Source organism: Benincasa hispida, chromosome 9, assembly GCF_027475165.1.
Source record: "Benincasa hispida cultivar pf3 chromosome 9, pf3_genome.v1.1, whole genome shotgun sequence".
Classification (NCBI taxonomy): Eukaryota; Viridiplantae; Streptophyta; class Magnoliopsida; order Cucurbitales; family Cucurbitaceae; genus Benincasa; species Benincasa hispida.
This window is the reverse complement of record NC_143486.1, coordinates 30,430,231-30,455,728: the sequence shown is the minus strand read 5'-3', so window position 1 is coordinate 30,455,728 and position 25,498 is coordinate 30,430,231. Positions and strand designations below refer to the sequence as shown.

Below are 25,498 nucleotides of genomic sequence, written 5' to 3'. Positions count from 1 at the left end.
TATTTTTGTCTGTTTATCATTTAATAATTGTTTAATACTAAATACTTTGTGATTGTTATCTAATTGCTATTTGATAGTAACTAGTTTGTAATTGTCATTTAATTGTAATTAGTTTGTAATTGATATTTGATTGTTATTTAATACTAAGTAATTTGTGATTATCTTTCCAAATAGAAAAATATTTTTGGGTCACATTCCTAGTCCTTTTTTTCTTTTTTTTTTTCTTTTTATTTATTTATTTATTTATTTTGGTCTCTTTTACTTTGATTTTATCAATTTTCAATTTTCTCTTCAATTCAAAGTTCTATTTCAAATGGGATTTTTTCTATTACAACCTTAAAAGTAATTGTCACTTGCATTAATAGCAAAACATAAAATGAATTATAACTCATGGTGTGGTACATGAACTTTTCTATTTTGGAAGGTCCCATATTAATATTATGCTTTTTTTTTTTACTATTGTAATGACAAACTTCTTACGATGAAAGTCAATTGAGTATAACTCAATTAATTAAGATAAGGGTTTTTTTCACATATAACTTAAATAAATATCGAATAGGTTTGGCTACATATTTGTCAAAAATTTACTATTTTCAATTATTTTACCAAAAAGTTTGACTTAATTTACTAGTCTGTCTTATATATATATCAGAAGAAGCGTAACAGAAGTTTCTTGCAACTAAACTTTCCAAAGTAGTTTTATTTTCAAAACCTGCACAAGAAAAGTTTCTCAAAAATCCAAAAATTGTTGCTCTCATAAATTTTCAAGCAAGAATTAGCAAACAGTTTCAGAGAAGAAAATACGACACATTTGATATATAAAACACTATATATTTGAATTGCTATAGATAAATTAAGGTATATATTTGATAAGTGCATGAACAAGATAATTTGTACAAATATATTATCTTATATACCGAATAATATATACGACGTATATTTACATTTTTTTAGTATATTACCATTATATTGGACATATGCTTGAAATCTCAATTGAGAGACAATCAATTTTTAACTAAGGGTTTAGAAGAAAAAAATGAGCTCATAAAATGAAAGATATAATAATATGAAATATCCAAGTCAAAATTCGAAAATGATGTTAATAAGGAAAAAATTATATATTTTAATATATTAATAAAAGATAATGTAAATAATGCTATTTCGAAAAATAAAATCCACATATAATTAATAATAAATTCGAAAATGGTATTTTTTTTATAAAATATTACAATGATGAAAGGTGAGAAAATATGAAAAGATTAAAATGTCTCAAAATATTACTAAAATCTAATTATATCCATGATTGAAAAAATGCAAAAAATCAGCTATATATCGTCAATATATCGGTAAATTGACATGTCGGATAGAGATTCAAGAGGTTAACATCTTTTTTCACAAAATTTCACGATATATCTCCAATATTGATGATATATTAACTATATATCATTCGTCGTAGATGTCACTATAGAATAATCGCATTCATGGATATATCACGAAATATCGCGAATACTTCGACAAACCATCATAGATTTTTCAATCAAATATTACGGATATATCAACGGATGTCGCTTTTTTTAAAAAAAAAAAAAACTAACATATTTATTATTTAACCTCAAAATTAAATAATTTAAGTATTTCACAATTTTCCCAATGTCGACCTTTTCCAATTTAAATTTTCTTTCAATTTTTAATCTAAGACTTACACTTACAAAGAAATTGAATTTTAAAAAAAAACTATGTATATTAATTTTTAACCAAATTCAAACTTTTTTCATAGAATTCTCACATTCTTTCACTTCAATATTGAATTGATATGAGTTTTGCTTCTTTCACCATCCAAGTTTTCATTTCTAAGGAAAACAATTTTAGAAAATAATGTATATTAATTTCTAATCTCATTCAAACTTTGTAACGTCCCGGAATTCTAAGGTAAATTCAATTTGTTAATTGGGAGTATTGTTGTTGGAAATTAAAACAAATGGAATTTGATTTTTTTTTTTTTTTTTTTGTTTAAAAAAATATATCATTTGTGTGTGTGCACGCACGTGTGTGCATGCACACACACAAATGATAAAAAAGAAGGGAATTACGGTTTGTTCGGGAGAGGAGTTGTTCATAAATTAGATTAAAGTTGTCTCGTTATGCGTGCAAAGAGAAGTTTGAAAAAAACAAAATTTTCTTTTCTCTCTTCTTCTTAGTCGCGCGAACCCCCCCCCCCCCCCCCCCCCCCCCCCACCAATTTATGCTTCGTCCGATCAGCTCCTAGTCGTCGACAATTCATTCGACTTGCTCTCAGCGTGCCAACTGTCGTTGCCTCTCGTTCTCAGTCGCACCATTGTCGGTTTTGACATCACTGCTTGAGCCTAGCCACCGTTCGTCCGTCTGTTCACGCCTCTGTCTGCGTCTTTCCCTTTTTTCGGTCACCAAAATCCTGAGATTTGGATAAGTTTTGGGTGTTTTGGGATATTTTGGAATGCCTATTAATATTGGATTAAGTTTTGGCCAATGCTAATTTACCCATAAATTTTTTAGGTTGGATTCGGGAATTTGTGGTTGTTAAGCAAGTTTTCCAGCGGAGTAGAGGTTCGTTTTGGCAGTTTTGTGGTAAAGTTTCAATGCATTTATGGACTAGGTTATGTTGCTGTAATTTGGTACTAAACTTTTGGTTGTGGTGTATGTTCAGATTGGGTTGCTCGATTGAAGTGTTGGAGTTATTTTGCACGTGTTGGGTAAGTGGCTTAAATTTCCATGGATTAAATTTATGAATTAGAATTTGAAGTTAAATGTTAAAAAATTATTTATGGTTTGTGCTTTAGGATTCGATTCAAAGTGTGTGGAACTAGACGAGTTGGTTTGCTTGAATTACAACATTTAGGCCTAAATTCAGGTAATCTACTTGCTGCTTGTTCACCCTCGAACACAAGTTGGTGTAAAGTATGTGATTATATTTTAATATGATGGATTGACATGCTATGGCTTGCTATTGGGTTGTTGAGGGGGTGATGAAGGCCTATGTTTATGCTATGAAAATTATGATATTATGTGAATGTTGCTATGTTCGATTGATGGACTGTTGGGATTGTTCTGAAAACTCTTAAGCATGATTTAAGATTATGATTGTATGCCTATGACTTTGTTAGACTGATAGTGACAGTTAGTGCTCTTATCAGACTATATACATTGCATGTTGTGAGCCTCAAGTTCACATCTTATATCTATGTTTTGGTGTTCCCTTGGGATCATCACTTATGCTTATGATTGTGACCCTCCGGGAGCATTATTTATGAAAGTGTGTCCGCAGATTCACCCTTATGCCTACGCCTATGCTTATATTTATGATGCGCGAAGTACACTTGAGTTTGAAAAGGAAAGCTAACAGTTCACCTGGGGGGCCAGTAATGGATCGTTTACTAGATATTTTCATACTCATTCTTTTCTCTTCCTGTTTTTGACATAAAGGTAACGATAGACCGGCGAATGATTAGAGGAATTCGTGACCCGACCTCTGGGACTTGACATTGCTTCCGCACTTATTTATTTTTTTAAATTGTCATAGTTTGGTTAAGAGATTAGTACTTTAAAACTCTTGTTTAATTCATTTATTCAATTGTTAATTTACTTATTTGCTTAATTTATTTTAAATTAGAGTCAAGGTACCCCGAATGGTGTTTTCAGGATTTTATTATTTTAGAGCTTTATTTAATGGAAAAAAAAAAAGTTTTGTTTCTTTTACTTAACTTTTCTTCGAGAAATATATTTTACAAAAGAAGATGATAAAATTATGCAATTCAAAATACAGCATACTTCTAATAAATTACCAAGAAAAGTAAAGTAGGGTTCAAAACCCATATCTTTGAAGAACGAACCTTCAATTGAATTTCCTCTAACTTCAATTGGGCATTACCACAGAGGTGACCTTAGTATTCTCTGGACGAGAATCCAGGAGTGCATGGTGCTCTGGCTATTTTGGTTTTAAAGAGGGAATTGAGAAGGAGGATAAGGAGGAAGGAAGGATTTTTCTCACAGAAAACCCACTATGTATTTTTTCTTCAAGAAGAAGAAAGAATGAAAACTTCCACACCACTTCTGCACGTTGTGCAGAGAATAATGGGGAGGGAGTTACAACTCCCTCCCTAAAATTGGTTTATTATTATTATTAAAAATAAAATTAATAAAATTAAATTTAATAATAAACCTTAATATATATATATGATAACTACTTTATCATAAAATATATATATATAACTATATGTTATATCAAATATAATATATAACCTATGGTTCAATATTATATCCAATACAATATAATCTATGATTTAATTCTCTCAACAACGATATTTAATATGAGTCTCATTTATATTACATTTAATTATATTAATCCAATTCACATAATTAATATTTGAATCATATTCAAATATTAAATTTCTCTCAAATAAATATTTAATATTATAATATATCAAATACATTATAGTAATTATATCATACATATAATTAAAAATTAATTAATTATATCATATATAATTAATTTCCTCGATTTGAACAATTCAAATTAATCCAAAAACTTATTCTCATTAAATTCCATTGAGCTACCAAGGGGACCTCATGGACCTATAGCTTGAAGCTCTAACAGTACGTGAATAATTAATTAAACTCTTTAATTATATTATTCATCATCCGTTAACTGTCGGACACTCCAATAAAGACCGACAACTACACTCTTCGCACTACAGATATATTTCTGTGTCCATTGGATATAACCAATCAACAGTACAACGACCCTTCACAAATTTCTCGTAAGTACAGTTGGTCAAAATTATCATTTTTCCCTATAGTTACATCTAGCTCCTTAATGAAGGAACTCTAATTACAGAGGTCCTTTAAGCGGAAACTGGTCGTCTAAATCCCATTGAGAATGAACACATACATTTACAGTTAAACAGAATAGGTTATGCATTAAACTTAAATTACAACATGCTTTGAAAAAAAAAACAAAGAATTAAGAGATTGTACCTTTCAAGAACCCATCTTCAAGTATAATTTCTCAATCGTTCACCAATGCGTCGAACAACACGAACATAGCGGACAACTCGATCTCCCTCGAACAAGTAGCAACTTGATCCATGAACAAATCGGACACTACCACAAGATTACCTTGGTATTCTTAGTGTGAGAATCCATGAGTGGTGGGCTCTGACTTATTTTGGTTTGAGGGAAGGTTTAGTGTGGAGGAGGAAGTCAATCGAGTAAATGACAACACTATCGTGTAGATGAAAGTCTATCGCATAGACAGGCTACTCGATCGTTTAGACTCTAAAGCTATCATGCAGTATCTCGATTGCTAAACACGTCTGTCTCCCACTTATGTTCTTTTTCGTAGAATAATTAGAAAATCAATTTTCTTCTTTATTCTACTTTACCATAAAACCATATAACTACCCACTAAGGGTGGTTATTGTCAAAAAGATTTTTAATTATCAAATAATTAAAAAATATAAATAAATATGATAACTAATTTATCATATTATATTTATAACAATTAATTTATCATATTATATTTATAACCTATAGTTTTAATATCGCATCATATACAATATACAAACCATAGTTTTTTTTCTTTATTTTATGGCATTTAATATAAATCATATTTATATTAAATTTAATAACTATGAATCTTATTCATAGAAATTATATTTGAATCATATTCAAATATTAGTTCCTCCAATCAAACAATAATGTATCAAATACATTATATCAATTATATAAAATATGATTGAATTACTTTAATTATATCATATAATCAAATTCCCTCTTATTAATTTGAACATTTCAAATTAATCCCAAAAATTGATTCTCAACTTGAATCCATTGAGCTACCAAGAGGACCTTATGGACCTGTAGCGTAAAGCTCCAACGGTACGTGAATAACTGACTAAACTCTTTAATCACATTATCCACCATCCGTTAACTGTTGGGCACTCCACTGAAGACCGACAGCTGCACTCTTCGCACTACAGATATATTTCTGTGTCCATTAGATATAACCAATCAACAGTACGATGACCCCTCACAAATCGCTCGTAAGTACAGTTGGGCCAAATTACCGTTTTTCCCCTGTAGTTACATCTAACTTCTTAAGTACCACTAATTCCTCTAATGAACAATAGATCATAGTCCCACTATGACTAAACCCTCTCGGGCCAAGAGAGGGTGTGGCACTACATTGTTCAAGACCCGAAATCAGCCCTTAAAGAAGCAATTTATCTACTTACCTCTGCTTTGGGAAATGAGTGAATTCCATCTTGTGTAGCTGAGTTCCCAACTCCCCAATCAGACGAATCCCCAAAATGGTAGACTTGTTGATCGGCCATCTAGCCACTCTCATCCATGAAAATCAAAGGACCGTCCTCATAGGCAGGAGTTTATAACTCATTCAGGATTAAGGTCATGTTATCTATGGTCATCCTAGTGAAATGAAAGTCTCAATTATGAACGACGTTGTATAGTGAGACTAAATATTTCATGGTCTGGTCTTATACAAATTCCTTTATATAGAATATCCCCGCTCATATGTCTAATACATGAATGATCAGGATCAGATCATTTATAGCACTTTACAACATTTGTAATACCCACAAAGCGGACCATACTCGTAATGTCACAAGGATAAGATATCCAGCCTTATCCATATACTATAGACCATTTATGTTATCACTTAAAACACGATCCACTTGTATGTCTCCACATACATGTTTAAGTTACAACGATAATCATGGATCTTAGTTTATTGGTTTGTGGTTAATGCAACTAAAATATCAAATATTTCATAGACAATGTGAATAATATATCATATATTATAAATCACAGAATTTTGTTCATACAAGTGTTTACAAACTACAGGACCCTACGAGATTTAGGACATCAACCCCAATACTTGAGTATCACTGATCCCTCTAATGAACAAAAATCATAGTCTAATTATGACCAAACCCTTCTCGAGCCAAGAGAGGATGTTGCGCCACATTGTTCAAGCCCCGGAATCAGCCCTTAAAGAAGAAATTTATCTACTTGCCCCGTCATTGGGGAATGAGTGAATTCCTTCTTGTGTAGCTATGTTTCCAGCTCCCCAATCAAACGACTCCTCAAAATGGTAGGCTTGTTGAGTCGGCGTTCTGACCACTCTCACCCATACAAATCAAAGGATTGCCTTCATAGACAGGAGTTCATAACTCACTTAGGATTTAGGTCATGTGACCTATGGTCATCCTGGTGAAATGTAAGTCTCTATTATGAACGGTGTTATATAATGAGACTAAACATTTTGTGGTACGGTCTTATACAAACTCCTTTGTATAGAATATCCCCACTCACATGTCTCCACATGAATGATCAGGATCAGATCATTTGTAGCACTTTACAACAATTGTAACATCTACAAAGCAGGTCATACTCGTAGTGTCACCAGGATAAGGTATCCAACCTTATCCATCTACTATAAACCATTTAGGTTATCACTTAAACATGATCCACCTGTTCGGTCTTTTTCAATAAAATCATCACGTAGTAAATCAACAATATCTCTATATACATGTTTAAGCTACAAGATAATCTTGGATGCTAGTTTATTGGTTTGTGGTTAATGCAACTAATTTTGAAATAAAATATCATATATTTTATTTCATAAATAAAATGTTTGTACAATGCAATTACAAACTATAGGACCCTACAAGATTTAGGACATCAATCTCAACAGAGGTAAGTGTTGGGGTTGATGCCATAAATCTCGTGGGTTCTATAGTTTGTAATTGTAATGTACAAACATTTTATTTATTTAATAAAATATGAGATGTTTTATTTGACATTTAGTAGCATTAACCCACAAAACCAATAAACTAACATCCGAGGTTATCTTCTGTAGCTTAAACATGTATATAGAGACATACAAGTGGATCATATTTAAGTGATAACCTAAATGGTATGTAGTAGATAGATAAGGTTGGGTACCTTATCCTGGTGACACTACGAATACGGTCCATTTTGTAGATGTTCCAATTGTTGTAAAGTACTACAAATGATTTGATCCTGATCATTCATGTAGAGACATGTGAGCGAGGGTGTTCTATATAAAGGGGTTTGTATAAGACTAGACTATGAAATGAATAGTCTCTTTACATAACGTTGTTAATAATAGAGACTTATATTTCACTAGGATGACCATAAGTGACATGACCTGAATCCTGAATGAGGATTGAACTTCTTCTTATGAAGGTGATCCTTTGATTTGTATTTGTGAGAGTGGCCAGATCGCCGACTCAATAAGCCTACCATTATGGGAATTCATCTAATTGGGGAGCTGAGAATACAGTTACACAAGACGAAATTCACTCATTTCCTAATGTCGGGATAAGTAGAAAAATTTATCCCTTAAGGGTTGATTCCGGGGCTTGAGCAAACACACCATCTCTTGACTCGAAAGGGGTGGTCATAGTTGGATTATGACTTATTGTTCATAAAGGGAACTAGTGGTACTTAAAGAGTTAAATGTAACTACAAGGAAAAAATAATAATTTCGGCACAGCTGTACTTACGAGCAATTTCTGAAGGGTCATTGCACCGTTGACTGGTTAAATCTTATAGACACAAAAATATATTTATAGTGCGAAGAGTGCAGCTGTCGGTCTTTAGTGGAGTGACCGATAGTTAATGGATATTGAATAATTTAATTAAAAGAGTTTAATTAATTATTCAAGTACCATTGGAGCTTCAATCTACAGGTCCATAAGGTCCCTTCTCTAGCTCAACAGGGATTATTGAGAATTAATGTTGGATTAATATGAATTGTTCAAATTAATTGAGGCAATTAATTATATGTGATATAATTGATTTAACTTAATTATATATGATATAACTAATATAATGTATTTGATACATTATAATATAAAGTTTATTTGAGAGGAAATAAATATTTGAATATGATTCAAATGTTAATTATATGAATTGGATTCATATAATTAAATTTAGTATAAATGGGATTTATATTAAATATCATGCTTTAATGAGAGAATTAAAATTATAGGTTATATTATATTTGATACATTATAATACTATAAATTATGTGTTATATATGATATAACATATAGTTATATATATATATATATATATATATATATATATAATAAATTAGTTATTATATATATAATATTTATTTATTTAAATTTAATTTAAATTTGAAAATTATAGGGGGGAATAACTTCTCTCCCCTTAATTCTCTCTTGATCTATCGTGAGGAGTGGGGCAGTTGTGGGGATAATCTTCTTTACAGAGGACTTGTTACAGATGCACGTAGTGTGTTGTTTTTTGGAGATCTCTCTGTAAGCTTTCCCACAAACCTCTCTTCTTTTCTCAATCTCTCTCTCTATTCCAAAATATCATAGCCCACACAACTCCTAAGGATTCTCTACCCAAAAGAGAATACAGAGGGCTCTGCTTAGTGGTGTCACCTTTAGGTATTCGTAATTGTAATTGTTCATGATCGTTTTTTGAGAAAGGATTTCGTGAAGAAGGTTCCAGTTCTTCAAGAGTAAGTCTTTTCTAAATCCTAATTTATTTTTCCCTTCTCTTGCATACTGTAAAGTTTCTATAATTTGCATAATTATGTTATGTGAAAATTAAAATTGGGAACAATCCCCACTTCTGCAATGGAACTTCATCATTCCTTCAGTAAGAACGTTAGAATGGAGCAAGATCCAGAAGTACAAGACCCTGGGGTGCAAAATCCAAAAATGCAGGACCCGCTTGAATAGAAGGACCTCTCGCTGCCTATTGACCCCTTTTGGGTCAACATGGCAAAGAGTTAGAGTAAAAAACGGGACCTGAAATTCAACCGTGCCCCCACGAGTACAAACACCCCTAGAAATCCCGGCCGAGTACACTGCCATGGCCGCAGCGATTGGAGAAGTTATTACGAAGGTTGTTGTGGGGCAACTAAGCGACATTGTGGCAGGACAGATAACTCAGCATGTTTAATCGCTCCAGATACTGCCCCTGCGAGTTCTGATATCACAAGTTCAGAACAAAGATCAAGCATCAAATCAAGTTGTGGCAGGTATTTTAGAGGAGGCTAGGAACTTACGGGACTTTAAGAAATATGACATCCGACATTCGATGGGTCACTGAAGGACCCTAATAAGACGGAGTTGTGGTTGTCTTCTGTAGAAGGTATCTTCCAATATATGAAGTGCCCCAAAGAACAGAAACTACAGTGTGCCACCTTTATACTCGTCAATAATGCCAAGCGCTGGTGGTGTTCAGTGGAGAGGATGATAGATGCTGGGGGGGGACAAGCAACGTGGGACCAATTCAAGGAATGATTTTACAAAAAGCCCTTTTCTGCCCATGTGAGATACAACAAGCAGGTCGAATTTATGAACCTAAAGCAAGAGACCATGATGGTGGAAGAGTATGAGGAGAAGTTCGATAGGTTGTCTTGTTTCGCCTTTAAATTAGTGTCCACTAAAGTAAAAGGGTTGAGAGATTTGTTCAGGGACTTCAAGATGGGGTACGAGGCATCGTACAAGCATTTGAGCTAACTACCTACGCAGCAACATTCTATGCGGCAACACGAGTAGGCTGCCCATCGAGTTTTGGGTTTTTGAAGTCTTTAGCAGTAGAACCCACCTTGGGTCAAAAAAAAAAAAGTAGACAAGAGAGTTTCAGAGCTCCACAGAAGAGCCAGAACATAGATAGACAACTGGGACATATCAAACAAATGGCTTCTAATTCAAGAGGGGTCTTGAGGGATACGTTTGTGTGCAAATCATGTGGGAAGCGTTATTAGGGATGTTGTTTGATCGGTATGGGGACTTGCTTCAGATGCAAACAAGCAGGACATATGGTCGACCAATGCCCTAGTGGTACTTTTAGAGATGGTAGGGGTCAGTCCTCAAATTCTCAGTAGGGGAGTTCAAATCGACAGTAATAGTAGGGTCAAGTTTATGCTACAACTCGGTGTGAGGCGGATAAGTCAGACTCAGTGGTGACAGGTACACTCCCTATTTTTGGACATTATGCTCTTGTTTTGTTGGACTCTAGATCGACATATTCGTTCATATCATCTGTGTTTGTAAAGCATGCTAGTTTAGAATTAGAGTCGTTGTGTAATATGTTGTCAGTTTCTACTCCATCTAGAGATGTTATTCATGTGACATAGAGGGTAAAAGTATATCAGCTTGTAATAGCAGAGCATATGTTAGATGTGACTTTGTTAGTCCTAAATATGACAAATTTCAATGTTATTTTAGGCATGGGTTGGTTGGCTGCCAACCATGCCATCATAGATTGTTTTCGTAAAGAAGTTGTCTTTAGCTCGCCTACAGGAGCTAGCTGTAAGTTTAGAGAAACTAAGACTGAGGCTTTACCTAGGGTGATCTCAGCTTTAAAAGCTAAGAAGATGGTCAGTCAGGGTGCTTGGAGCTTTTTGGCCAGTGTAGTTGATACCTGAGACCCTGAGATCACCTTGTCGTCTGAGCCAGTTGTGAGGGAGCGTCCAAATGTTTTTCCGGAAGATCTCCCAAGCTTGCCACCGTGTATAGAGATAGATTTCACTATTGAGTTGGAACCAAGCACCACCCCGATCTCTAAAGCTCCCTATAGAATGGCTCCAGCAGAATTGAAAGAGCTTAAGACCTAGTTGCAAGAGTTGCTTGGAAAGGGTTTCATATGTTCGAGTATATCTCCCTGGGGTGTGTCAGTATTGTTCATGAAAAAAAGGATGGTTCATTACGCCTATGCATAGACTACAGAGAGTTGAATAAGGTAACCATCAAGAACAAGTATTCGTTCTCCAGAATTGATAACTTGTTTAATCAGTTATAGTGAGCTATAGTATTCTCCAAGATTGACTTGCGGTCAAATTACCACCAACTGAGGATAAAGAACAATGATTTTCCTAAGACTGCATTCCATTCTAGATATAGACATTACGAGTTCATTGTAATGTCGTTTGGTTTTACCAATGCTCTAGCAGTGTTCATGGCTACTCCAAGACAGATTTAAAGCATGAGGAGCATCTTTGGAAAGTCCTGGAAACTCTGAGGGAGAATAAATTGTATGCTAAATTCCCCAAATGTGAATTTTGGCTATGTAAAGTATCCGTTTTTGAGCATGTGGTGTCGAAGGATAGAGTTTCTATGGATCCAACAAAATTCGAGGCGGTTACGAGTTAGCCCCGTCCCACAACAATCAGTGAGGTGCGCAGTTTCTTAAGGATGGTTGGTTATTATCGTCGATTTGTAGAGAATTTTTCTCGTATAGCCACCCCTTTGACTTAGTTGACCAAAAATGGAGCTTCTTTTCTTTGGAGCAAAGCTTGTGAGGACAGTTTTCAGAATCGTAAGTAGAAGTTGGTTTCTGCATCGGTTTTTACAATGCGAGATGGTTCCAGAAGTTTTGTGATTTACAGTGACGCTTCTAAGAAGGGGTTGAGTTGTGCGCTTATGCAACATGGTAAAGTGGTTGCCTATGCCTCCCACTAGTTGAAGAACCATGAGTAAAACTATCATACTCATGACCTAGAGCTAGCGACGGTGGTTTTTGCCTTAAAGATCTGAAAATACTATTTGTAGGGGAAGAAGATACAAATTCTCACCAATCATAAGAGTTTGAAATATTTGTTCACTCAGAAGGAGTTAAATATGAGACAATACAGATGGCTCAAGTTGGTGAAGGATTATGATTGTGAGATCTTGTACCACCCAGGAAAGGCAAATATGGTGGTCGATATTCTCAGTAGGAAGGTAGCTTATTCGGAAACCTTAATCACTAAACAAGCTCAACTATGTAATGATCTTGGACGAGCTGAAATTGCAGTAGTAGTGGGGAAGTCACCTTGCAACTAACACAATTGATAGAACGACCGACTTTAAGGCAGAGAATTATAGATGCACAATAGGGAGATTCATACCTTGTTCAAAAGTTTCATCAGGTAGAGTTAGGTCAGGACTGTGAATTTTCAGTATCCTTGGATCATGGTCTTCTTTATCAGGGTCGTTTATGGATACTTACAGACAATGGTCTTAAGAGCGAATTGTTGGCAGAAGCTCATAGCTCCCCATTCTCGATACATCCTAGCAGCACTAAGATGTATCAGGACTTGAAATGATATTATTGGTGGTTTGATATAAAAAGGGAGATAGTTGAGTATGTCAGCAAATGTTTGGTCTGTTAGCAGGTGAAGGCCCTGAGACAGAAGCCAATAGGTTTGCTATAGCTCTTGAGCATACCGAAAGGGAAGTGAAAGAGTGTGTCCATGGATTTCATTGTGAGGTTGCCAAGGACAGCGATGGGTTACCAGATGCTATGGGCTATAGTGGACAAGCTCACTAAAGTAGCGCATTTCATTTCGAGGAAGTCCACGTATTCAATGAAAGAGGTAGTGAGATTGTATGGGGTGCCAGTGTCGACTGTATCTGACAGAGACCCTCGTTTTACCTCCAGATTTTAAAAGAGCCTTCAGGCAGCATTAGGGACTCGGTTAAATTTCAATGCAGCTTTCCACCCTTAGACTTATGGGAAAATGGAACGTTTAAAATTTGGAAGATATGTTGCGCGCTTGTGCATTGAAGTTTTCAAGGAGTTGAGACTCTCACCTGCATTTGATAGAGTTTGCCTATAATAACAGTTATCAGGCTACCATTGGCATGTCACCATTTGAAGCTCTGTATAGTAAGGGTTGCAGGTCTCCTATTTGCTGGGGTGAGATTAGTGAGTGAAAGTTGGTGGGGAACTGAGCTAGTACAGATGACAAATGAATCCATGCAAAAGATTAGGGACCGAATGTTAACAGCGCAGAGTAGACAGAAACGTTACGCCGATGTTAGGCATAACGATCTTGAGTTCGAGGCGGGTGATAAAATGTTTTTGAATGTAGCACCTATGAAAGGTGTTCTGAGGTTTGGAAGGAAGGGAAAGCTAAGTTCGCATGTTGTTGGGCCATTCGAGGTCTTGAAGCGAATTGGCCATGTGGCCTATCGGTTGGCTTTTGTACTGTCTCTCACGGCGGTCCATAATGTTTTTCATGTCTCCATGTTGAGGAAGTATGTGATAGATCCATTCCACGTGGTATATTTTGAGCCCTTACAGCTGAATGAAAACTTGAGTTATGAGGAGAAACCTATCCAAATCCTAGCTAGAGAGGTGAAGACTTTGTGTAATCGTGAGGTGACACTAGTAAAGGTTTTATGGTAGAATCATTAGTTTGAGGAAGTAACTTGGGAGCGAGAGGACGAGATGAGGACACTGTAGTCAAAGCTCTTCTAGGGTTAGAACTTTTGAGGACGAAAGTTCTTAAGGCGGGGAAGAATGTGATGTCCCAAAATTCTAAGGTAAATTCAATTTTTTAATTGTGAGTATTGTTGTTGGAAATTTTAAAAAAAAATGGAATTTTATTTTTATTTTTTTTGGGGGGGTTTAAATATATGATAAGTGATTTGAAGATTGGGACTTAGGTTAATTTGGAATTTTTTTTTATTGTGCGTTATTTAATTTTATGGGGGTATTAGGGAGTTTTAGGGAAAATATATATAAAATTATATATATAAATGTTTAGGAAAAAAAAAAGGAATTAGGGTTTGTTTGGGAGAGGAGTGGTTTATAAATTGGATTAAAGTTACCTTGTTATGTGTGCAAAGAGAAGTTAAAAACACAAAAACAAAATTTTCTTTTCTCTTCTTCTCAGTCGCATAACCTCTCTCCCCCCCCCCCCCCTTGTTTTCGGTTTGCCTGACCAACTCCCAACCGCCGACAATTCATTGAACTAGCTCTCAACGTGTCAGTTGTTGCTGCCTCTTGGTCTTAGTCGCATCGTTGCTGATACAATTCATCCGTCTGTTCATGCTTCTATCCGCATCCTTCCCTTTTTTTTGGTCGCTAAAATCCTGAGATTTGGGTAAGTTTTGAGTGTTTTGGGTTGTTTTGAAATTCCCATTAATATTTGATTATTTTTTGGCTAAGAGCTAATTTACCCATAAATTTTTTAGGTTGGATTCAAAAATTTGTGGTTGTTAAGCAAGTTTTTTAACGGAGTAGAAATTCGTTTTGGCAGTTTCGGTATACTTTTGGGTAAGTTGGTAAAGTTTCAATGTGTTTATGGATTGGGTTATGCTTATGTAATTTGGTACTAAACCCTTGATTTTGGTGTATGTTTAGATTGGGTTGTTCAATTGAAGTGTTGGAGTGGTTTTGGAACAAATCACGTGTTGGGTAAGTGGCTTAAATTTCTATGGATTAAATTTGTGAACAAAAATTGTAGTTAAATGTTAAAAAATTATTTATAGTTCGTATTTTAGGATTGATTCAAAGTGTGTGGAACTAAATGGGTTGATTTTCTTGAATAACAATGTTTAGGACTAAATTCGAGTAAGCTATTTACTATCGGTTCGCCCTCGAACCCAAGTTAGTGTAAAGTATGTGATTGCATTTTGTATGATGGATTGACATGCTATGACTTGCTATGTTGGGTTGTTGAGGGGGTTATGGAGGCCTATGTTTATGCCATAGAAATTATGATATTATGTGAATGTTGTTGTGTTCAATTGATGGACTGTTGGGACTGTTCTAAAAACTCTTAAGCATGATTTAAGATTATGATTGTATGTCTATAACTATGTTAGACTAATAGTGATTGTTAGTGCTCTTGTCAGACTATGTACATCGTATGTCGTGAGCCTCGAGTTCACATCTTATGTCTATGTTTCGGTATTCCCTTGGGATCATCACTTATGCTTATAACTGTGACCATCCGGGAGCACTACTTATGAAAGTGTGCTTGCAGGTTATCCCCTTATACATACACCTATGCATATACCTACGATGCGTGATGTACACTTGATCTCAAAAGGAAAGCTAATAGTTCACCTAGGGGCCTAGTAATAGTTCACAAATACTCTTCCAAGACTTCTACTTCACGCTTCCAAGACTCCTGAAGCTGCACTTCTATAAGGCAGAAGACCTTTGGAGACATCCAAGACTTCTACTTCAAGCTTCCAAGACTCCTGAAGCTGCACTCCTATAAGGCAGAAGACCTTTGAAGACACAAATACTCTTCCAAGACTTCTACTTCAAGCTGCCAAGACTCCTGAAGCTGCACTCCTATAAGGCAGAAGACCTTTGAAGACACAAATACTCTTACAAGACTTCTACTTTAAGCTGTCAAGACTCCTGAAACTGCACTCCTATAAGGCAGAAGACCTTTGAAGACACAAATACTCTTCCAAGACTTCTACTCCAAGCTTCCAAGATTCCTAAAGCTACACTCCTGTAAGGCAAAAGAACTTTAAAGACACAAATACTCTTCCAAGACTTCTACTTCAAGCTTCCAAGACTCCTGAAGTTGCACTCCTATAAGGCAGAAGACCTTTGAAGACACAAATACTCTTCCAAGACTTCTACTCCAAGCTTCCAAGATTCCTAAAGCTACACTCCTGTAAGGCAGAAGAACTTTGAAGACACAAATACTCTTCCAAGACTTCTACTTAAAGCTTCCAAGACTCCTGAAGCTGCACTCCTATAAGGCAGAAGACCTTTGAAGACACAAATACTCTTCCAAGACTTCTACTTCAAGCTTCCAAGACTCCTAAAGCTGCACTCTTGTAAGGCAGGAGACCTTTGGAGACACAAATACTCTTCCAAGACTTCTACTTCAAGCTGCGAAGACTCCTAAAGCTACATCCTATAAGGCAGAAGACCTTTGAAGACACAAATACTCTTCCAAGACTTCTACTTCAAGCTTCCAAGACTCCTGAAGCTGCACTCCTATAAGGCAGAAGACCTTTGAAGACACAAATACTCTTCCAAGACTTCTACTTCAAGCTTCCAAGACTCCTAAAGCTGCACTCCTATAAGGCAGGAGACCTTTGAAGACACAAATACTCTTCCAAGACTTCTACTCCAAGCTTCCAAGACTTCTACTTCAAGAACGTTCGGTGCTTTTCTTCTCCAAGTCAAGCATATTCACCCAACTGAGAGAGAATCAGAGGATCAAATATTAGAGATCAAACCGCATCGCATCAAATCAACTCCAATATCAACACTAACTCAAGTTCAACTCCACGAAACACGTTTCTTTGGAAACCTCGTGCGAACAAATTGGCACGCCCAGTGGGGGACCTCTCTACCTCTCATCTCTTTCTCAGCATTCAAACAAGCCAAATGGCGCCTAAGAAGGTGGCATCCAAATCTCCTAAGAAGATGGCATCCAAAGCTTCCTCCACAAACGGCTCATATAAGGGACCGGTCACCTGCGGCCGCTCAAAAGAAATCACACAAGATCAAGAGAAGAGCTCCCTCATCGCCCACGACATCTTGAAACAAATGGTGGAATCCCCACAAAGTGGGGTTGTCATCAAGGAAAACCCCTTATTCGACAACTCTACTTTCGCACCCGATGGACCGGAAAAAGATTCACCACCAAATATGATTTCTGTCATGATGGTGGATGTGACGGCGGAAGCGGCCATGGCTGAAATGGAAAGGAAGATTAACTTCCTGATGAAAGTCGTCGAGGAGCGAGACCACGAGATTGCTGCCCTGAAGGAACAAATGTAGTCTCGAGAGGCTACTCAATCAAGCCTAACACCCACGATGAAAGCAATCGACAAGGGGAAAACCGTGCTACAAGAAAGCCAATCGCAACAATCAGCCTCGGTGGCCTCTTTTTCGGTCCAACAACTACAAGACATGATCATGACCTCCATAAGAGCTCAATATGGAGGGCCGGCCCAAACCTCCTTCATGTATTCCAAGCCATACACTTAGAGGATCAACAACCTGAGAATGCCTACTGGATATCAGCCCCCAAAGTTCCAACAATATGACGAAAAAGGCAACCCAAAGTAACACATCGCCCACTTTGTAGAAACATGCGAAAATGCGGAAACAAGAGGAGATCTACTGGTCAAATAGTTCGTCAAAACCCTCAAAGGGAACGCTTTTGACTGGTACACAGACTTAGAGCCTGAAGTGATTGACAGCTGAGAGTAACTTGAAAGAGAATTCTTGAATCGCTTCTACAGCACCAAACGCATCGTCAGCATGATGGAGCTGACAAACTCCAAACAACGGAAAGGGAACCAATCGTCGACTACATCAAGCGATGGAGAGCTCTGAGTCTGGATTGCAAAGATCGACTCATTGAGTTGTCTACTGCGAAAATGTGCATGCAGGGTATGCACTGGGAACTCCTCTACATCTTACAAGGGATAAAACCTCGTACATTGGAGGAGCTGGCAACACACGCTCATGATATGGAGCTGAGCATTGCCAATAGAGGAACTAAATATTTCCTAGTTTCTGAAGGGAGAAAATACAAAAATGATACCAAGGGCACTGAAAAGATCGTGATTAGTGCCACAAAAGAATCTATGGTCGTTCATGTGACCCCGCTGAAATTTTCCTCCAAAGGATAACAAACAAAATTTGAAAGAAGGCACAATGAGGGCGAGAAGCATCGTCCAACTCTTAAAGAACGACAAAAGAAGGTTTATCCATTCCCTGACTCTGATGTGGCAGATATGTTGGAGCAACTACTAGAAAAGCAACTTATTCAGCTACCGAAATGCAAGCGACCAGAACAAGAAGGAAAAATAGATGATCCTAACTACTGCAAGTATCATCGGGTCATTAATCACCCAGTTGAAAGGTGCTTCGTGCTGAAGGAACAAATTATGAAGTTGGCTCGTGAAAAGAAGATTGAGCTAGATTTGGATGAAGTAACTCATACAAATCACGCTACAGTAGCGGTGACTTCAAATGTTCCAATACTGTCTGTGTCCTATGCTCAAAGACAAAGTCCGATCCAGTTTGGAGAATTCGAGCCTATAGTTGTTCGGTTCCAACAAAAGATTCAAACAGCAAATTTCGAAAAGAAAGATGAGCTTTTTGAAGATGACAACGAAGGGTGGATAATAGTGACTCATTGAAAGAGAGGACAACCAAACTCCACCCAGAAAGAGTCGTGTTCCTATCAAAGCTATAGAAGAAGAAACAAGACTCATAAAAAGAAAGGCAAAAAGATGACACGGAAGCCTAAGCCTGCTAAGAAAGAAGACAAAGACTTCCCTCAATTCCGACGGCCGGCAACTTTGGCAGAATTTTTCCCAAGAAGCTTTCTCAATAATCATCCAGAGAAAGTATCAGAAGTTATTGCATGTCACATTGTCGGCATAGTGGAAGTCGACAACAATCAAGTGACAGCTGAAGAAGTCAAAGACTTAGAATAAATGAAGCAAAGAACTTTTGTCTTCGATCGTATTAAGCCTTCAAATGCTCGATCTTCAGTTTTTCAAAAATTGAGTATGGCCACGGTAGGAGAAGAAGACCAATGTCCAACGACTACTTCTGCTCGAACTTCAGCCTTCAAAAGGCTAAGTATATCTACATCAAAGAAAGATCAACCTCCAGCATCTGCTTTTGATCGTCTTAAGACAATAAGCGATCAACGTAAAGGAAGGATGAAAATCTTGAAGCCAACGTCATTCCATGAAGAAAACAACGACGAAAAGATTCACAATCGTGTCCCTTCACGTATGAAGAGGAAATTTTCTGTTGACATAAGTACAGAAGGTTCCTTGATAGTGAAGCCAAAACTCATCATATTGACGAATCCTACAAATGAAGAGGATAATCAAAACCATGATGAAATAAGAGCTTCTAAAGTTTAGATGAAGAAGCTTCTCATCGCAAGAGCCTAAACTGCATGATGCTCCTAGCTCGCATGAGCTTAAAATGTGAACGGCGCCAAAAAAAAAAAATTGTATGAACTACGTTACGACTTGATCCCTTTCATTATAAAGGGTACGTAGGCAACTTAAAGAAATTTAAGTTCAGTCACGCATAAAAAGAAAAAAAACTCTCTTCGAACTACATTATGACTTGATCCCTATCATTAAGAAGGGTATGTAGGCAGCTTGAAAGAAACTTCAAGTTCAGTCCAGTTAAAAGAAAAACTTGAACTACGTCATGATTCGATCCCTTTCTTTAAAGGTACGAAAGAAACTTAAAGAAATTTAAGTTTAGTCCATCAGAAGAGGTACCACAACCACCTAAGTATATACTACAAGATTGATGTTGATCATCCCTGTCAAAGAATGACACTTCAGATTGAAGATGTTCATCCCTATTGGAGGTAACACAATGGGTTGAAGATGTTCATCCCTCGTAAAGAGCCAACACAGTAAATAAAAGACACACACATGGAATGTGCTTCACTTCTTCTTTAAAAGTAAACTTATACGTTCATCCATCTTCAAGTTTAGAGACTCCATCGATGCTCCATCTTCACGCTCAAAGTCGTGAAGTCGAGCTCAATGGAAGATTCATCGATGCTTTATCAAACTCAAATGCAGAGGATTTGCCGATGCTTTGTCAAACTCAAATGCGAAGGTCCCGTCGATGCTTCTCCATCTTCAAGTTTAAGTTGGTGTGCATGGCTCGGCTCCATCTTCAATGACTCGGTCTACAAAATCATGACGTAGTTTCGCTTTATCTCCAAAGTCGTGGTGCGGTTTCGTTTCCTCTCTAAAATATTGGCGCGACTTCGCGTCATCTCCAAAGTCGTGGCGTGGTTTCGTTTCATCTCCGAACTGATGACACGGTTTCACTTCATCTCCAAACTGATGACGCGGCTTCACTCCATCTTCAAAGTCGTGGTGCGGTTTCGTTTCCTCTCCAAAATATTGGTACAACTTCACCCCTTCTCCAAAATTGGTGTAGCTTCGCTTCCTCTCCAAAAATGTGGGTGTGGTTCCACCTCATATACGAGATCAAGTTTGGTTTGCCTAGCTCTACCTCATATGCGAAGAAAACTTTGGTCCGTCTGGCTCCGCCTTATACGCGAGATCGACTCTAGCCAACCTGACTCCGTTCAAAATCTTGATAGCACATTCTTCTCATCTTCAAGGTTTGATGGCATATCCGCCTCATCTTCAAATACTCAATGGCATATTTCTCTTATCTTCAAATTTTGATCAAGGAGTAACATAACAAGGCAAACCTTTCAAGGATCCTCCCTAGGGTGATCGAATGGGAGAGTTGTGTGCCTTTGCGGGGCCCCTTCCCATAACGATCAGGATACACGAGCAGCGCTACAAGGTAGACCTTTCCGAGATCCTCCTGAGGGTGATCGAATGGGAGAGTTGTAAACCTTTGCAGGGCCCCTCCTATGACGATCAGGATACACGAGCGGCACTACAAGGTAGACCTTTCCGAGATCCTCCCTAGGGTAATCGAATGGGAGAGTTGTAAGCCTTTGCAAGGCCCCTCCCATGACGATCAGGATACACGAGCGGCGCTACAAGGTAGACCTTTCCGAGATCCTCCCTAGGGTGATCGAATAGGAGATTGTAAGCCTTTGCGGGGCCCCTCCCATGACGAGCAGGATGTACGAACGGTGCTACAAAGTAGACCTTTTCGGAATCCACCTAGGGTGATCGAATGGGAGAGTTGTAAGCCTTTGCGGGGCCCCTCCCATGACGATCAGGATACACGAGCGCACCAAAGACGGGTCGATGATATTAAAAAAAAAAACTTGTTTTGTTGTGCTTCTTTGGTTTCACCGTAACTCCTATAAAAAAAAATAGTAGGGGGGCAAAGTTAGTAAAATAAATAATAATTAAAAAAAAAAGAGCAAAAAAAAAAAGAAAAAAAGGAAAAAAAATATATGAAAACAAAAAAGGAAGGGAGGCCCTAATTCCCCATCTTTCCTTCTTTCTCCCTTCTCCTCACTTACAGATTCCTACTGTAATTCAAGGCTGATTTGCAATTCAAGTCTGATTGACAAAGGATGTAAAAAACGTAAGATCGAAAGAGAATCACAATTCAAACTGCAAATGACGTAAGAACGAAGGAGATCACACGACAAGATGAAGAAGAGCATGCGTCCTGCCAATATTTATATAACTAAGTTCGATGGGATTTTTTCTACTAATCAGTTGAAATCTGATAAAATCACAGGTTACTCGAACTGAATACTGTTTGTTTTGTTGTGGAACTCTGATTCTTGCTGAAATTAGTTAAAAGTCAACAAAAAAAGATCATGCTCGATTGGAGGTTGCCTGAATTAGGGGTCACGATGGAGTTTTGAATCCCCAGATTCAACGGTAAGGAGTTTTGAGCTTAAGACTTGAGAGAATCTGGCAAAAGCCAACAGTATGGAGAAGGAAATCTCGCTAAGGCTGGTATCCTAGCCACAAAGCAGACAGCTGCCTAAGATTAAAAAAAAAAAAAGAAAAACAATTATTATTATTATTATTAGAGAATCTCACTCGAAATCCTCTCGCTGGTGTCGCTCTATCTCACAATCTCGCTCGAAATGCTCTCGCTGATCTCGCTCTCTCCCACGATCTCGCTCTCTTCAGTGTCGCTCTCTCCAAAATCTCGCTCTCTCCCACTTTCTCGCTCACAATCTCGCTCTCTTCCACGATCTCGCTCTCTCCAAAATCTCGCTCTCTCCCACTTTCTCGCTCACAATCTCGCTCTCTCCAGTGTCGCTCTCTCCAAAATATCGCTCTCGCTGATGTCGCTCTCTCCCACAATCTCGCTCGAAATGCTCTCGCTGATCTCGCTCTCTCCCACGATCTCGCTGGTAATGGTTTGGTATCGTTGGTAATGGCCTGATCTCACTAGTAATGGCTTGGTATCGCTGGTAATGGCCTGATCTCGTTAGTAATGGCTTGGTATCACTGGTAATGGCCTGATCTCGCTAGTAATGGCTTGGTATCACTGGTAATGGTCTGATCTCGCTGGTAATGGTTTGGTATCACTGGTAATGGCCTGATCTTGCTGATAATGGCTTGGTATCGCTGGTAATGGCCTGATCTCGCTAGTAAGGCTGTCTTCCAATACGTTGGCTCTCCAAAATCTCTTCCATTTAAGTTCAAATTCATATTCCATTCAAATTGGAATTAAAATCAATTGTTATTCTAAATCTCAGTCTAAAGCTTCTAATCCAAATTTTTATTCTAAATTCAAGCCAACCAAATCGGGTGAGATAAATGTCAAATTCGTCCCAAATTAAAATTTGGCCATATCCCAAATTTTATCAATATTCGAATGGTTAACATTGATATTGAGTTATGAATCGAGTCAAAATTTGGCTATATTCCAAATGTTATCTCAAATTTATATCAACCTTAGTTTCTATACTCATTTCCAAGTAAAATTGAGCATATCCCAAATTTTTATCTCAAACCAAAATTGATCAAGATTCAATTTCACCCCAAATTCTATTTTGAATTCTAATTAAATTAAATTTGCAATTAAAGTGGAACATAAATTCTACTTTAGTTCAAATTAAAGTTTACTTAGCGAAAGTGTGTCAAATGAACAAGATTTCAAATCAAAATTTTGAGCTAAATTCTCATATTTTGATCATGATGATGCATCAAATTAAAAGAGTCAAAAAATCATACTTTGATCTCAAATTACATTTTTTTCGAGATTCATCCACCCATATACGTGCATAAATCTCGAAAAGGGGCATTTGTTGAATGAGAAATTTCGGACCAATCACAAGTCACCACGTCGTTTGCTAAATTAATGAAGAATTTATAAATCATTGACTTTGGGTCCAATTAGAAGTTGACACCCGAACTGAATTGAAGACAAGTTTTGATGACGTCACGCGGATGAATCAGATAAGATTAAATTGGTCCAATTTGATATTACTATTTGGGCTTAAAGTCCAAACTACAAAAAAAGTTGAATTGGACCCAAATTCCAGATCAGGCCCAAAACTAACTAATTGGGCCCAAGGGTCAGGCCTATGGACCAACCAAGCCCATGAAGCCCACCTGAGAACTCTATAAATAGAGAAATTCTCTTCATTTGTAAGGGCAACATTTTCTACACTCAGAAGACCCAGAGAGAATTCACTAACAAGAAAATTACTCCTGAAGACTCCTGAAGCTGCACTCCTATAAGGCAGAAGACCTTTGAAGACACAAATACTCTTCCAAGACTTCTACTCCAAGCCTCCAAGACTCCTGAAGTTGCACTTCTATAAGGCAGAAGACTTTTGAAGACATAAATACTCTTCCAAGACCTCTACTTCAAGCTTCTAAGACTCCTGAAGTTGCACTCCTATAAGACAGAAGACCTTTGAAGACACAAATACTCTTCCAAGACTTCTACTTCAAGCTTCCAAGACTCCTAAAGCTGCACTCTTGTAAGGCAGAAGACCTTTGAAGACACAAATACTCTTCCAAGACTTCTACTTCAAGCTTCAAAGACTCCTGAAGCTGCACTCCTATAAGGTAAAAGACCTTTGAAGACACAAATACTCTTCCAAGACTTCTACTTCAAGCTTCAAAGACTCCTGAAGCTGCACTTCTATAAGGCAGAAGACCTTTGAAGACACAAATACTCTTCCAAGACTTCTACTTCACGCTTTCAAGACTCCTGAAGCTGCACTCCTATAAGGTAGAAGACCTTTGAAGACACAAATACTCTTCCAAGACTTCTACTTCAAGCTGCCAAGACTCCTAAAGCTGCACTCCTATAAGGCAGAAGACCTTTGAAGACACAAATAATCTTCCAAGACTTCTACTTCAAGCTGCCAAGACTCCTGAAGCTGCATTCCTATAAGGCACAAGACCTTTGAAGACACAAATACTCTTCCAAGACTTCTACTTCAAGCTTCCAAGACTCCTGAAGCTGCATTCCTATACGGCAAAAGACCTTTGAAGACACAAATACTCTTCCAAGACTTCTACTTCAAGAACATTTGGTGCTTTCCTTCTCCAAGTCAAGCATATTCACCCAACTGAGAGAGAATCAGAGGATCAAATATTAGAGATCGAACCACATCGCATCAAATCAACTCCAACATCAACACCAACTCAAGTTCAACTCCACGAAACACGTTTATCCGGAAATCTCGTGTGAACAGTCACATCACTTCATTATTCAAAATTTCATTTCCAAGAAAACACTTTGAAAAATATATTAGTTTTACATTTTTTCATTGAATTTCACATCACTTCACTGATCAAAATTTTATTTTCAAGAAAAACACTTTGAAAAATTTTTCACATCGCTTCATTATTTCAAATTTCATTTTCAAGAAAATTACTTTGAAAATATAATATATATTAATTTTACTTTTTTTATTGTATTTTCACATCAATTTACTATTCAAAATTTCATTTCCAATAAAACCACTTTGCAAATATAACAATCACTTTACTATTTAAAATTTCATTTCCAAGAAAATCAATTTAAAAATATATATATTATTTTTTAAATTCATTCAATATCCATAATTTTTTCATATAAATATCTCCACCATAACACATCTTCCACACCACTCTTAAATTTCAAGTTCTCTAATCTTCCTCTAATTTTCTCTCAAGCTTTCCTTACTTGTAGAGTTCTCTTTTTCTTCTTTTTGTATTTGTATTATGTTTATTGTTACGCGTTTTATATTTTATGCCACATAAATTTAATAAAT

The 25,498-nt window shown here is 37.0% G+C and overlaps 1 protein-coding gene and 1 long non-coding RNA gene across 2 annotated transcripts; both read left to right on the top strand.

Annotated features, from left to right (window-relative positions):
- The first annotated feature begins 2,244 nt into the window (after nt 1–2,244).
- Nucleotides 2,245–3,524, top strand: LOC150033732 (uncharacterized). The gene is made up of 3 exons (XR_016532548.1): nt 2,245–2,583; nt 2,684–2,729; nt 2,817–3,524. It is a non-coding gene; the product is annotated as an uncharacterized LOC150033732 (long non-coding RNA).
- A 10,270-nt stretch (nt 3,525–13,794) lies between these two features.
- On the top strand, nt 13,795–14,241 carry LOC120084655 (uncharacterized). Its single transcript, XM_039040464.2, has one exon. It carries the CDS (start codon nt 13,795–13,797, stop codon nt 14,239–14,241), a length of 447 nt encoding a protein of 148 aa, XP_038896392.2.
- Nucleotides 14,242–25,498: the final 11,257 nt, after the last annotated feature.